Source organism: Lepidochelys olivacea, assembly GCF_965140295.1.
Source record: "Lepidochelys olivacea isolate rLepOli2 genome assembly, chromosome: 17".
Classification (NCBI taxonomy): Eukaryota; Metazoa; Chordata; order Testudines; family Cheloniidae; genus Lepidochelys; species Lepidochelys olivacea.
The window spans coordinates 3,815,653-3,830,484 of NC_140427.1; the positions used below are offsets into that span (position 1 = coordinate 3,815,653).

Here is a 14,832-nt window from a genome sequence, read left to right on the forward strand (position 1 = left end):
TCTCCCAAAACCCCTGTAGAAGTTCTACAGGCTAACATAACAGGCTTCATCCCAGAACAGCTTGGCAGTGCCTATCTTAGGTATTTATCTGGTCCCCATTACTGAAGTATCCAATTGCCTCAATCTTTAATGTATCCTCAACATCCATGCAAAGTAGGGAAGTACTATTATCCCTATTTTACAGATGGGAACTGAGGCACACAGCAACAGTAAGTGAATTGCCCAAAGCCATGCAAGAGGTGGAAGAACCTGCTTCTCCCAAGTCTCAGGATAGCAGCCTACTACCAACTGGATCATTATTTGTACAGGCCAGGGATCACAAACTATATGTTTGCATGCCTATGTTCCTATACACGGACACCTATATAGATTATTCCTATTGTGGCCATTTCCTTATCCCCTCAGTCTCTTCCCTTAAAGTAACTGCTGTGCATCATTTCTGGCTGCAACTGTAAAACAAAAGCAAAGTCAGGAAAATAGTGAACAATGTGAATTATTTTATTACACAGTGTTGGCAATTGTAAATTTCACATTGAAAATAATTGAAATATTTTATTCAACAAGTCAAATACAGAAAACAGTTAATATTCTAAAAAGGAGGCAGCTAGTCAACGCAGAAACACAGTAATGGAAAATACAGCTTTTAGTTACACTTAAAAAATTATATATTTAGAATAAAACTTGAACCTGATCCAGTAAATTTTCTGGTTTTTTTAACAAGGAAACTATATTATACACAATATAACTCACAGACAATCCTCATTAAAAAAGTGATTTATCAGTGTTAGCAAATGTATTTGTAGTAATTCCCCCTATTTAAGTTCCAGAGGAACTTCTGCAGTATATGCTTTGCTTACTCTGGTTTGAGTCAGTTACAGTATGATCTCTACCCAGAGTTATAAATTGGCTCTGAACAAGAACCTTTTACATGGCAATTCTGTCTACCTCATTTTAGATGTCACCAGTCTCTATTAAGTCTATGTTATTTCCTTTCAATGTTTAAAATTATTTAAAGGACGTTCAATATGGAAGCATCAGTTTCACTCTTTCTTAGAAAGTAGAGGATACTGTGGAAAAAAAAAACTTGAGTTTTTAACTTGATTGTTCAAAACACCGAAAATAAATTTTCAATATGTAGTTTGGTATAGCAATATTGAAAATTTTAAGACCCCTACTGCGAAAGTAGGTGAAAGTTATAAAGGAATTTCAGACTATGCATCCAATCCTGCAAACATTTTCACATGTAAGTCATTTTATTCACATGTGTAATCCTACTGATTTCAATGGGATTACTGATGGGCACAATTCTGCACAAATAAAGATATTTTTATAAGTGGTGACAGGATTGGGCCCTCTGTGTCTACTAGATATATTATGGGTATTAATAGAAATCTAAAATTATTTTACTTTTGGTAAGCAATAAAATCTTTGCAAAAATGTTTTCTAATTTACACTAACAAATCACTTTTTCTAGTGAAACATCAAGTGAACAATCGTAAACATCACACAAAACAGAGAAAAACCCACAGAATACAATTTTTACACATTGTATAACATTTTCAGTGGTTGATGAGAATTTTTTTATATATTGATCCTGTCTTGTATAATTGTTCTATTGTAAAGGCACAGGTTGGTTAGGAAAGAAAAGCCTGCATCTCTCTTTACTTTGTGGTTATGGTTTTTTTATGTGTTTATTTTCTCACTTTTTACCTTCTGAATCTTATATGAAGCTTTCCAATCTATTCCAGCAATTTATGAAAAGAAGAGCATAAGACATTACTAAAAATGCTACATGCTACATACAGAGAAGACTGAAGTCTATTCTGCCTACTTTAGGAGGGCAGAGGAAATTCCTTCAGCCTCATTTTTGTTAAATATTTAGAAGATTTCATTCCTTAGTTCTCTATAACAAAAACCATAGAGCTCTCTCTATTTGCTTTATTCAGCTTTGAAATATGCATTTTAAAACATTAATAATGTAATTGAATTATATTATAAATGTATGTGCATAATTTGCCCTTTGGAGCTCATGATGATGTAACAATCAGCTACTTTAGAAAATAATGTAATGCTTAATTAATTTGAGTTTAGAAGGCTTCACAATGTAAACAAGAGATTGTATTTCTTTGATAAATATTGGAATAAAGTAAAGTGATTGTTCTATCAGTTCTCATTTTCTTATATTTCCTCAACATTTCTCTATCTGTCCCTTCACACACATTTTTCAGAAAACAAGAAATTCAGGAATAACCATTACTCCGGCTTCCGTAAATAACCAAAAAAGAGAGAGACGAGCTGTGTGAGGTAATATCTTTTGTTAGACCAGTTTTTTGAGCTTACATAGAGCTCTTCTTCAGCTCTTCTTTCAAAGCTCTGTGTAATCTTGAAAGGTTGTCTTTCTTACCAACAGAAGGTGGGTTAATAAAAGGTATTACCTCACCCACCTTGTCTCTAATACCCTGGGACCAAATGGCTACAACAACACTGCATACTACTAACAAAGATGATAGATTTGATCAGTTGGTTCACAGGACGAAATAAAAAGCAGAAAAGTAAGGTTCAGTATTAAAATATAATCTAAGAGGTTCAGTTCCGTACTAGTAAATATTAAAAATAAATAACATCCTCATGACCTAGATACTGGATGGGAATTTTACTGTAATTTTAAAGGAGAAATATGGCAATGGAGTAATATTAGAACCCAATCATTCTTTTTTTTAAGGCATGTGGTGCATTTGTTTGAATCCTTGGTGGTAATGAAACCAAAAATGCCATTCCTGGAACTAGACTTCATAAATTTCACACAAAAAATATCCATCAGACGTGACATTTTTCTAGTCAACATTACATTGGATGATATTGAGTCAGAGTCTGCCACATACTCACACTGAGTAGTATTTTACTCCACAAGAAATCACATTCACATGGAGCAAGATTCTAGTCAGCATGAGTAAGGCCACCATACTCTGGCCCTTTCTGCCTTGCAACATGATGAAATGCGCACAGGTACCTTTGCCATCGGACGCGTATGTTTTGTAAATGAATTTTTTACCTTACAGGCTTATAAAAACCCCTAAACTAGAAATAATTGTATGCAATTCCATGCAAAATAATAATCTAAGAACTACGGTAAAACAAATGCACTCTTCCTCTTAATATATTTTTCTCCTTTTTAAGCTATTTTAGTATTGGGCCTTTTGAAAAGGTTAGATCTCTTTAGCAAAAAGTTAGCTAAAATGTATAGCAATCACTATGGAGGCTATACTTTCCAATTGTTAGACCAGTATTAAAACATGTGCCTACAAACTACAGTATTCAGGCACACTCCTAACATGCATTGATTAAAAACAAACAAACAAAAGCACTTTTTGTTGCATACATCTTTTTTCATAGATAAGCTTCATTTTAGGCTCTGGTTTCTAGCAGGCTTTTTCCCCCACTCATAATAACTATAACAAAATATCATTATCAGATTTAAAATTATTGGGTTCATAAAACTTCTGACATTTAATAACATATAAAAGAGAACTGAGGCTTTTAACAGATTTACTGTTTTGAGACATAAAATAAATTGTTTGGGAGGTAGACAGATGTTTTGAGGATAAACAGATTTTTTGACTAAGGCATTAAGCCATTATAAGTTTAGAGCAGCGTAAAGGCTGCTAATTAGTCTTATTTCAATTCCAGAGTGTTAGCTTCTCATGCTTATGGAAGACTATCAGTGCACTTTTGGTCTTTGTGATTCTGACCCTCTATCTCCCTCTCTCGCTCTCCTTTTTTTTTTTTTTTTTTAGCCATACAGCTAAAAGGAAGTGCTATAATACTTTCTGCCCATTGATTGACAGGAATGTTTTGCTGTTAAATACTAATAAAATACTATAAAATAGTAGGTATTGGAGTTGGAGATATGTGCTCTTTTGGTGCATATTTTGCAAAGAATGGTAAAAAGACAGATAACATGACTCCAACAATTGCCAACATGTACCCCCATCCAATCTGGCAGTCTCCTGCATAGTATATGCTTGAATTCTCACAGAATTTCTTCACTGTAGCAGAGCTGAGACCAAAAGGATAAACCAAAAGTCCAGACGCCATGATGAATACTAGGAAAAAAAAGAGAAATTTTTAATAAACTAGACCTCTGTAGTTGTAGGGAGGAATCATATTGAGAACACTAGGAATGATATATAATTACATGGTGAATGTGTGCAAAGATGTACATATTTTCAAATATCTCAGGGGCACTCAGTGGTGCAAGTAAGCCGGTATGGTCAGTACGCCGAATCATTAAGACATTTATTGCCGGTACGCTGTACCAGAAAGACACATTTTCAAGAATGAATTGTAGAGCCCTGTGCGGATACAGATTTATACCTGTGGATGCGGATATCCGCAGATAGAAATCGGCATCCGCTGAACCCCTGGGCTCTCCCAGGAAATGTAGCAGCAAAAGGAGCAGAACATGGGGCCACCACTCCCAGGAGCCAACGCCCCGTGCCGGCAGTTCCTCTGGCACGGCTGTACTGCCTCTAGCCCCGCCTCCAGCCCTGTCCTCTAGCGGGGCTGTACAGATCCCAGACAGGAGAGGCAGCTATGTGGAAGGGCTAGGGGTAGGGTTGGTGGTGGTACAGCCACTCCAGAGGACCTCCCAGTGCAGGGCGCTGGCCCCTGAGGAGCGGTGGCCTCATATTCTGTTCCTTTTGTTTCTGCGGTTCTCAGGAGAGCCCTGGGGTTCAGTGGATACCGATATCTGTCCGTGGATATCCGCATCCACAGGTATAAATTTGTATCTGCGCAGGGCTTGTCACAGAACATTTTTTGTGAGGGGGGGCCGTATGGGGTGGGGGGTGGTACCATATCAGTAAGAGTTAAAATCTCACTTGCACCACTGGGGGCACTAAATGGAAAGTGGTGAACTGAGCCCTAAACTTGCATGACACATGATGAATAGTATTTGGCTTCAGAGTTGTTTTCACCTTTTGATGTATTTTTCCTAATGCTTTGTCTTTTCACATTTTTCAAAAATAAAAAAGATTCTGCCATACTCTTCTTGAGTTATGTGTTAGACTAATATGACTATAAGGAAAAAGTGCATTTTAGTTACAAATCACAGCATCTGTGATCAACAATTATTGCTCTTCTAACATTAATGTGTAAAAAAAGATTACAATTACACAGATAAACAAATGTCATTGCAATGTCTGATGAACTGTTATCTATACTGCATTATTCAGCAGATGGTGTAAACAGAATCTGTATTACCTAAAGAAAAAAGTCATTGCCAGTTAGCTATTAATAGAAGTCAAGGACTAACTTCTGCAATATATAATGAATATTTTTCATATTTTAAGGTCATGGGTATGTAATTTGTTAATATACAAAACTGCTTTTCCATATTTGGTTATGTGTAATTTGATTGTCCAAACTGTAAATCATGGTATTAATAGGCAGAAAAATACTCTAAAAATACACTGGTAGGTTTTCAAAAAGCACCCAGGACTGGCCTAACTTTGCTCCCATTGACGTAAAAAGGAGCAAAATTGGGTCACACCAAGGTGGTTTGGAAAGTCCAACCCATCCATTGTGTATAACCATTTATTGGAAAGTACAAGTGCCACTTATAAATCAATATTTTTTTCTTTTTTCTTCTACCCTCGATGCATCACAATGAATAATGAATAGTTGGATCTAAAAAAAAAATCTATTTTATTGTATTTTAAAATTGTATTATCTTGTAAATCAAAATGATATTATGAGACAGATCCCCTCCCTTTTCCCCACTCCCTGAAAAACAAAGTAAGCAAACAACAAACAAACAAAACCCCAGAAGTTTAGAAGATGTCTATGATGTACTACCCAATGTTTGGTTTGAATTCACCGTGGAATGTTATCAGTTTAAGTTTCTATAATAAGTGGAAATCAGAATTAACCACAGCTAAGTGTGAACTGATAGATTATTCAAAACTTGTAAATATTGAAAGAACAATTAAAATGGTGAAATAAACATTTTAAACAGTTCCATGACTGTTACAAGCAATTGTAATTGTACTGTGCCATTTAAGACTAATATACCATACTAATATATGGGTTACTTCAGCTGTAAATTCTGAGAGGCTTACTCTAAGAAAGATTTATGCAAATACCTCTCATATTAGTTTATTTTGCTTCCCAAGAATTCTTTAGAAAGTTTGTAGGCTATTTGAATTCAAGAGGTCTGATTCACCCGTACTCTAAGGCGGGGTCGGCAACCTATGGCACGCGTGCCAATTTTTAATGGTACGCTACTGTCTGCCGGGGACAGCAGTGTGCAATTAAAAATCCTGTCTAGCCCAGCCCACTCTTCTCCGCCCCTGCCCACCGTTCTCTCCTTGCAGGGCAGGCAAGCTTCCCCCTCCACCCACCTTTTCCCCCAGCGTGCAGGCAGAAAGTAGGTACCTACTCTATGTGGACAAGGCTGGGACCCCAGACTGGCAGCGGGCTGAGCGGGGCTGGCAGCCGGGACCCTGGCTGGCAGGAGCTGGCGGACGCAACCCCAGACCAGCAGTGGGCTGAGCTGCTCAGCTCACTGCTGGTCTGGGGTCTCGGCCGCTGGCGCTGCTCAGCCCGCTGCCGGTCTGGGGTTCTGGCTGCCAGCCCCTTGCCAGCCAGGGTCCCAGCCGCAGGCCCCGCTCAACCTGCTGCTGGCCTAGGTGAACGGAACCCCAGGCCAGCAGTGGGCTGAGTGGGCTGGCGGTGTAAAATCAGCATTTTAATTTAATTTTAAATGAAGCTTCTTAAACATTTTGAAAACCTTGTTTACATACGCCAATAGTTTAGTTATATAATATATAGACTTATAGAGAGAGACCTTCTAAAAAATGTTAAAATGTATTATTGGCACGCAAAACCTTAAATTAGAGTGAATAAATGAAGACTCGGCACACCACTTTTAAATGTTTCCGACCCCTGCTCTAGGGTATTTTAGCTAAGACAGTTTACTTCTAGAGTAGCTGGGGCCATTGAATCCATTCCGTTCAATAGACAACACATTATAAATTACAACAGAAAAAAGAAAGGTAGAAATTCAAGTTGCAGTGGGGGAGGTTTAGAATGGATATTAGGAAAATCTTTTTCACTAGAAGGGTGGTGAAGCACTGGAATGTATTACCTAGGGAGGTGGTGGAATCTCCTTCCTTAGAAATTTTTAAGGTCAGGCTTGACAAAGCCCTGGCTGGGATGATTTAGTTGAGGATTGGACCTGCTTTGAGCAGAGGGTTGGACTAGATGACCTCCTGGGTCCCTTCCAACCCTGATATTCTATGATTCTATGAAATAGAACTAGTAGCACCTTACCAATCTCTGTTTCTTTCTGTGATAACTCAGATGAAGGTGTAAATAGAATCTGTTTACCAATAAATGGAGTTCTTTGAGCATTAATCAAGGAAGCCACCTTGTTGATGCCTCTTAAATGAATCCAGAAAGCAGTGCTGATTCTGGCACTGACTCTTATGGTTTGCCTTGCCAGGGCAGAGTTTTTGGGCCCTGCACAAAACCCAGACTCTTTGCCTTAGGCAGTTCTGAATTAGATTTTGGGGACTCTCAGGAAGGAAGAGCTGAAGCCAGAGCTGCAAGTCTTTCCAGGCTCAGGGTGTGAAAGCGCCACACCAAGCTCCAGTTAGGCTCCATCCCTGTGCGGATACGGTTTTGAGTGTGTGCATCAGACTCCAGGCAGATGGAGAGAGACTATGTATGCTTCTTGAACCCAGGCCTCTGAGAGACCAGATCCACCATAGGAGCTTTTCCCAAGCTGAAGCCATACTGCAAAGAAATTAGACTGCATCACGTGCAGCAAAGTCTTAATAACTACTACAAGCATAGTAAATTGCTAAAATATGAAAACTAACATTTAAGATAAACTAAATTCCATTTACACATACACATCTAGCTAAGGGCACTGAGCTTCCACAATGGAAGAAAAGGAACCGAAGCAAATGGGATCATAAGTCAATTGAATATCCTCAGCCCTGAAAGTTGAGTGTCATGAGATTACACTCATACAACACCCAACGAGTACTGTTTTCAAACTTTTCTAAAGTGCTGCAGTGCCTTGAGGACAACATATCCTACAAATTATAATTTGCAGAAACCACCTTGAAGAAACATCATTACCAGAATGGTCAGTTTTCATACAGTTAGCATATTTAAAAATGCTAACTTTTAGCTAAGTTCTAAGGTATTAAAATAGAGAAATATATTAATTTATGTTAACCTGGAATCCACATGTATTGTGATAGCTACTTATTAATACTGTTGTGTACTGCAACTAACAAACAGCATATTTTATTTTATCAGAATTGTCCGGTTTATGATGATAACTGGATATGCAAAATATTCAAAATCAAAAGGTGAAGTTTTTCATGTTTCATGAACAAACTTGAAATGGGCCTATTTTGCTGAAAAACTCAGCACATACCACAAAATTTTCATTCAAAAACAGTGCTTCTTTCCCAAGAAAAGTAGGCCCATTTCTGAGTGAAAATGGAATAGTTCTGAGCAAAAGGTAGTTGTAAAGTTTAAATTTCACTTTGTGCATATTGTCAATGTAAAAATAGCCACTTCCTCAAATTTTACAGAAATCAGAAACAAAACAGTAAAAACTGTCATCCAAAATTATGCAACTTTTCTTTTTTTTCTTTAACCATTTTAGTACTGCTTTGAACACTACTGGCTACATTAATATTTCCTATTTTTCTGTCACATTGTTAGCTTTTCAAAAACAGACAAATGCTACACTTTAAATATCTGTCCATATATATTTCCTTATCTACAGAGTCAAGCAGAAGTATTTTGAAGACTTTACAATACAGTGATATCAATATTTCAATCTACCATTCAGTGATGTTGTTTTGTAGTCTCAGTTAATGGCAGAAGCTTTTGGCAGGGGGGGAAAAAATAACTGGAATGTTAGACTTGAATCTGTTCTAATATCAAATAGACTAATAAGTTGCCCATGGCTCTGTATTCTCAGGCTTGTCATAGAATGACCTCATTATACTCAGTTATATGAACCACACTGTGTGCTCCTTCTTACAAAGGCTTAAAATACTGAATGGTCTGTTGTTATCTGCAGAAGCCAAGCTTTCAGACATGGTGCTAATGACTACTTAATAGCGCTGTCTATCAGCAGTGCAGTTAGCTGGGAGAATACACAAAGAAACAGTGGGGGTCCAGTTAGCTTCTTCATAAAACATTTATCCCTCTGCATGGTTTTAAAACAACAAACATCAATTTAAAATGTGTCAGAATTCAGCAGTCAGTATGTTGTTATTATCTCAAGTGTATCCCCCCCTCAAGTGTATCACATACAAGACCATCAGGAAATTAGACAGAAAATATACTTTAGGTCCTACTCCTTAAAGTGCAGCGCACAGAATAAATTTGTTAGTCTCGAAGGTGCCACAAGTACTCCTTTTCTTAATATGAAAAGAAACTATTTGATTTTACTTAACATGGTTTTGACTGATCATTTGGTTTTTATTAGTATTTGAATGGATCTCTCATCAGAGATATTTCAGAGTAACAGCCGTGTTAGTCTGTATTCGCAAAAAGAAAAGGAGTACTTGTGGCACCTAGAGACTAACCAATTTTCAGATATAGAGTTCTCATTAAAAACATTCATTATTTTGTTGTAATATCCTTTTGACACATGATCTTTGGTACCGTTAAGAATTCCTCACTTGGGTTCTTATTGCTTATAGCTATGTCTGTGTACACCAGTTCAGCAGGAGAAGGTCACATTTTATTTCTGCTTTCTAACCTTCCACTTTCCCAAACAATTACAGTTTCTCCCCCCGTCCCCTCCTTAGTTTACTTGTATCATATGCCTCAACCATACTGATACTCTCCACTCTGCAACCCTCTTTTAAAGGGTTTAAAAATTGGCCATAAAAATTGGTTCTTGGCTGACATTTGGCATACAAGAAACCAGAAAGGGCTTCTTTCTTAATTTAAAGCAAATTTCTGGGTTCAGAGGTTTCAAATTGAAGCATTAACATAACTTCAGGGTTTTTTTTTTTGTTTTTTTTTTGTAATAAGCATTATAATACCAGAGAGGAAGGCACTTCTACTTATGGAATTCAGTACATTTTGTACAAAAAGTTTTAAATTACTATTGCTGTATTTTTCTCTCTTAGGAGAAATAGCACCATTTTCTGTCATTTCAAGGTATATTCTAAATAAAGCTAATAAAGTATAGTGCACTGGTTCTTCCATTGCATTTAGATCCTTAGTTAAGAAGTTATGGAAATCCTGTTGACTTAGTTTGTTTCAGAAGATATCATGTAGACTGTTTTCAGAGTAACAGCCGTGTTAGTCTGTATTCGCAAAAAGAAAAGGAGTACTTGTGGCACCTTAGAGACTAACCAATTTATTTGAGCATGAGCTTTCGTGAGCTACAGCTCACTTCATCGGATGCATACCGTGGAAACTGCAGCAGACTTTGACTGTGACTTCCTAGGTTATACTCATCCAAAACAACTGAAATGAAATATGTAATACTGGAAATCCCAAAGAAATAATAATAAATTATTTTTTCTTTTAAAAAATAATTATATAATTTCACATTTTTTATTTCACTTTAAACAGATGTAAAACCGCTGCCTGAGCTGCAATGCTCTATACAATATCTAGAGGGCACTCGTCTACAATTCTCCTAAGGCACTATCCCCAGCAAAGCCATGGGTAGCCAGTCCTACCTTCCACTTCTTTCTACAAGGCTGTCCAAGTCTTCTAAGTGTAGGATGAGATAAGTGCAGTGCCGGTGCTAGGCATAAGCCTAGGCAGTTCAAAGGGGCCCCCTATTTGCTTTTTTAGTATATGTTGGGGGTGGGGCAAAAATATTCCTGCTTTAGGCCCCCAGTGGGCTAGCACCGTCTTTGGATATATGAACAGCCTTATCCATCATGACGAGGGGAGAGAGAAACCTTAGTTAAGCTTAGATTTGTCTATAGTGCTATATAACAACTATAAATGAAAATAACCATAGTTAATAAAAGTATTTCATGTCAGGGTTTAGCTTCTTGCTTCGTCTTCCCCCCTCCCCCCCATTTTCCTTTAAATGGTTCTTGTTAGTTTATAAGCCACCAATGAAGAAATTAATCTTTTCCAGAGACTTAATCAAATTGTGCAAAAATAAGACCAAGGACCTGGTCCTATTAAAGTTAATAGGAGTCTTATGTGTAAACTGGAGCAGAATCAAATCTTAAGTTCTCACTACTTTCCCTGAATAGTCAAGAGTCCTAAGAGAGAACAGGCTGCATCCTTTTCTGGCTCATGTGTAATCAACAGAATTTGTCACTGAGTTATGATTGCAGAAACTATAATGCACAAGCCAGCAAGAATACAACTTTCCCTTCAAATCCCAGCTTGACTTTGTAGTGCTGATATTTAGAATAATTTTACATGTAAATTTGGCTCATTTGATATGAAGTGACTGAGTGGCAATTAACAGTGGACCCCCAGAGTGTGATTTTTTTACAAAGTCAATTTCCCATGTATAACCTCTTTTTTTTAACCATTATCAATACTTCAGTCATATCTCTCCTAAACTATTGCAACTTTTTCTTCTCGGGCCTATCTCCCTTCTTATGCTATTCAAAAAGCTACTTCTTGGATTATTTTACTGACCTACTGCTCTGACATAATCTTCTTCCTCCTCCACTAACTTATCCTCACCTTCAAGACTACAGAACACTGACCGTGCTTACATCTCTTCCCACTCTTTACTCTTCATGTGCTCTCTAATTGCTTTTTTAATCTCCTCTCACTCTTGGCTTCAGACTTTTGTTTTATGCCAACTCTATCCACTTCCTATGCACTCACTTGCCTCCTTTGAATTTTTACTTAAAACTAGAAGCAGGAAAAAAAGGAAAACTGGATCTTCTCCCAAATTTTATGCCAGTTCTAGAACCAAACTTCATGGATAGGGCCTATCTCTATTTAAATTCCACCTTTTTCACCCATGAAGCTTTGTTGTGCTATCTCTCTGCCAATGCTATATCCACATCTTCTTGCATATGAATCGCTGTGCAGTGCACTGGAGTTAAATGAGTTGAACTGTAAGCCACTTGGAGTCATTATTTGTGTGTGTCTCTGTGTGTGTGCCTGTGTGTGTGTGTTTTACAAAGTTCATGAATGTGCACTTCAAAAATAAAAATAGTAAAAGCCTGAGACAAACCACACTTAAACCCTTTGAATATTTTATAATAAAATAGTTATAAAGCAGCTTTAATTAAGTTTAAACTCTGAAAAGAATTAGAGAGGGGAACCCATTGTTGTCAAGATCTACAAGCACAGGTGGAGGATTTTATTTCATATCAGATGCCTGTTGTCAGTTTGGATAGTGACTATCTAATCTCTAAATTCTGGAAGATGGAAGCAGAGATTATCAGTTCATAAATTCCCCAGGGAGACTGTTGAACATACTGGTACACTGACTATACACACATTCCTTTTGATGGTTCCAATAATTTAGCACAGCACAAAGTCAACATGCAAAAACACATTTCTCGGGAATACAAAGGTGTCCTATAAAATGCAGGGCTTTATTTATTCTCTGCTATGGTTTGGATGTATCAGTTTAAGAATACGTATCTACTAAATTAAACAAAGATTTACCAAAGAGGTGGAGCACAGCTACTTGTGCTCTGTTCTGCATGATAAAAAACCAAAAACACTTGAAAAAATAATGTCCCATTTTAGTTTTTAACTTTTGAAGCTGGATTCACCTCAATAGGACATGAAAGAAGCTGCAACCAAGGGGGAATTGAACCCCTTAGTAATTCAGTAGTGGGAAAGACAACGTTAAAATCAACTCAGGACTCTACTGGAAACTCTCTGGTCAAAGCTGCGTTGGGAGAGGCCCCCCTATTTTTAGGAGGCAGCCCTGAGTAAAGACCCCTGAAGAACAGAGGGTTGTGAACAGCTTGTGGCACTCCAAGCGGATTTACTTTGGAGCTCCAAAATCAAAGGAGTCAATCTGGCCCAGGGTTTTTGTGAAAGGTAACAGCAAGAAGTATATGGTAAAAGACTGACCCTGAATAATCACATTCAGTTCCATTCCATTTCGCATATGAATATACAAATAAAACAAAATAAATGTAACTCAACTTCAATACTTTGCAAACAGCACTTTATGGTGTTATCAGTCTTTTATTGATTTCAAATTATAGCGATTTACTTGTTGCAAACAAAACACTGAAAGCTAAGAATAAAATATTCTGAATTCATGAATCATTTTCCTGAAAGTGCCTACTGTAAAGAGATTAGTTTGTCCTAGAATTTTAATTTGCCTACTATAGGAGTATATTATACTAAATTGTGACTAAGTTGGATTAGTTGGAAGATTTAGGGAGACTCATACACTCATCAAAATTGGTGCTGGAAGGGATTCTTACAGTAGGCCTGGAAATCCATTTTCATACTGCTATTACAGATTATCACCTTCACTATTCCCCAAGTGTTTTAACTAATCTCTTTTTGGAACATTTTTATTTACAGTGTCTAATCTAACTGAGCAGGCTGTTGTATTTTTAATTGCTCTCATCATTAAGTTTTCCCTCATATCTAATCTATTTTTGTTCTTAAGGTCATTAACTCTCATAATACACTCTTAGTCAACTTCAAATAACTTTGCTCTCAAATTTCTACAGAGCTCTTGAGTCACTCTAACTTCCCTTAAACTTTTAATATATTTTTATTTATTTAGATATAAATAATAGACACCTATACAAGGCATTAGGCACCTTAACATGTTATTAGCAGTACAACAAAAATCCCAGCAGCATTAAAATAATCATTCAAACAGGAATTTAGCCAGCTAGCCAGCCAACTACCCCCCTCCCCAAATCTTGTTTCTACCCCTTTACCTCTTCATTGTTCTGGGAAGCATATATTTTGCAGTCTCCAAAAACCCTATCAAGCAAATGTCTTTTGTAACATACTTGGAAGGTCACCAAATTCAGGGCATTTCTTTCAGGGATGGGGGAAAACAAATTCCAGAGTCCCAGTCTCAGAGGCCTCAGAGAGAATGCAGTCAGTATCCCCCTACCTTATTAACAAGGGGAATCCAGATGAGGCACCTCTGTTGACCATACATGTCCATTCTTCCAGCCCTCTGCATTATCTTTGTTTTCCTTGTTTACCTGATATCTCTTCTCAATACAACAGGTCTTTTAAAACTTTTCCAGAGGAATCCCATGAAGGATTACATCTAATGCATTGCTACCTTGTAAATAATTAACATTTACTGAAAAGTTAACATGTAAGACGTGAGAGTGAAAATTCAGGTGATTAGCAAACCAGTGGATTTGATCAGGGTAGGTTTCCTTTGTACTTACACTTTTCCTCGTCTGACTTTTTTAAAAAAAAAAAGGGTAATATGCAAAATAAAAAACTCCTGTGTCTTGTACCCTCACAAGCAAATGGATATTTCTAAACGATCTGCTATAACATCTTTATTATATATTTGCCATTAAGAGCATGCAAAATTTAAACTCTTGAAAATGAATTGTCTTGCAGAACTAAATAGCAAGCTTTGATAAAATGACAGAGTATACAGATTTTTTTTTTATATATATATAGTGACGGAGCAAGGCCAGATGGCTATGGAAAAGTAGTGGGAGCAAGCAAGTGGATACTTGGTTTCTTCTCATTCTCTTTCTCCTTCTTTCTTTTACATTTCTATTACTTATACATAACCAAACCAATTTAAAGCAAATTTGGTAAAAGAAAAAAGCAGGCTGAGATGTTGTATTAAGTTACACCTCAGGGTTCGTTTAACTCATTTATTTTCAT

General features: G+C 37.0%; 1 protein-coding gene across 1 annotated transcript in view; it reads right to left on the bottom strand.

Moving 5' to 3' along the window:
- Positions 1-537: 537 nt before the first annotated feature.
- The window catches only part of LHFPL7 (LHFPL tetraspan subfamily member 7), a 146,694-nt gene continuing 132,399 nt past the window's right edge, over positions 538-14,832 (bottom strand). Inside the window, exon 3 of the mRNA XM_084651239.1 lies at positions 538-4,103. Coding sequence (XP_084507365.1) covers positions 3,877-4,103 — 227 coding nt within the window. The 3' untranslated portion in view covers positions 538-3,876. The remainder of the gene's footprint in view (positions 4,104-14,832) is intronic.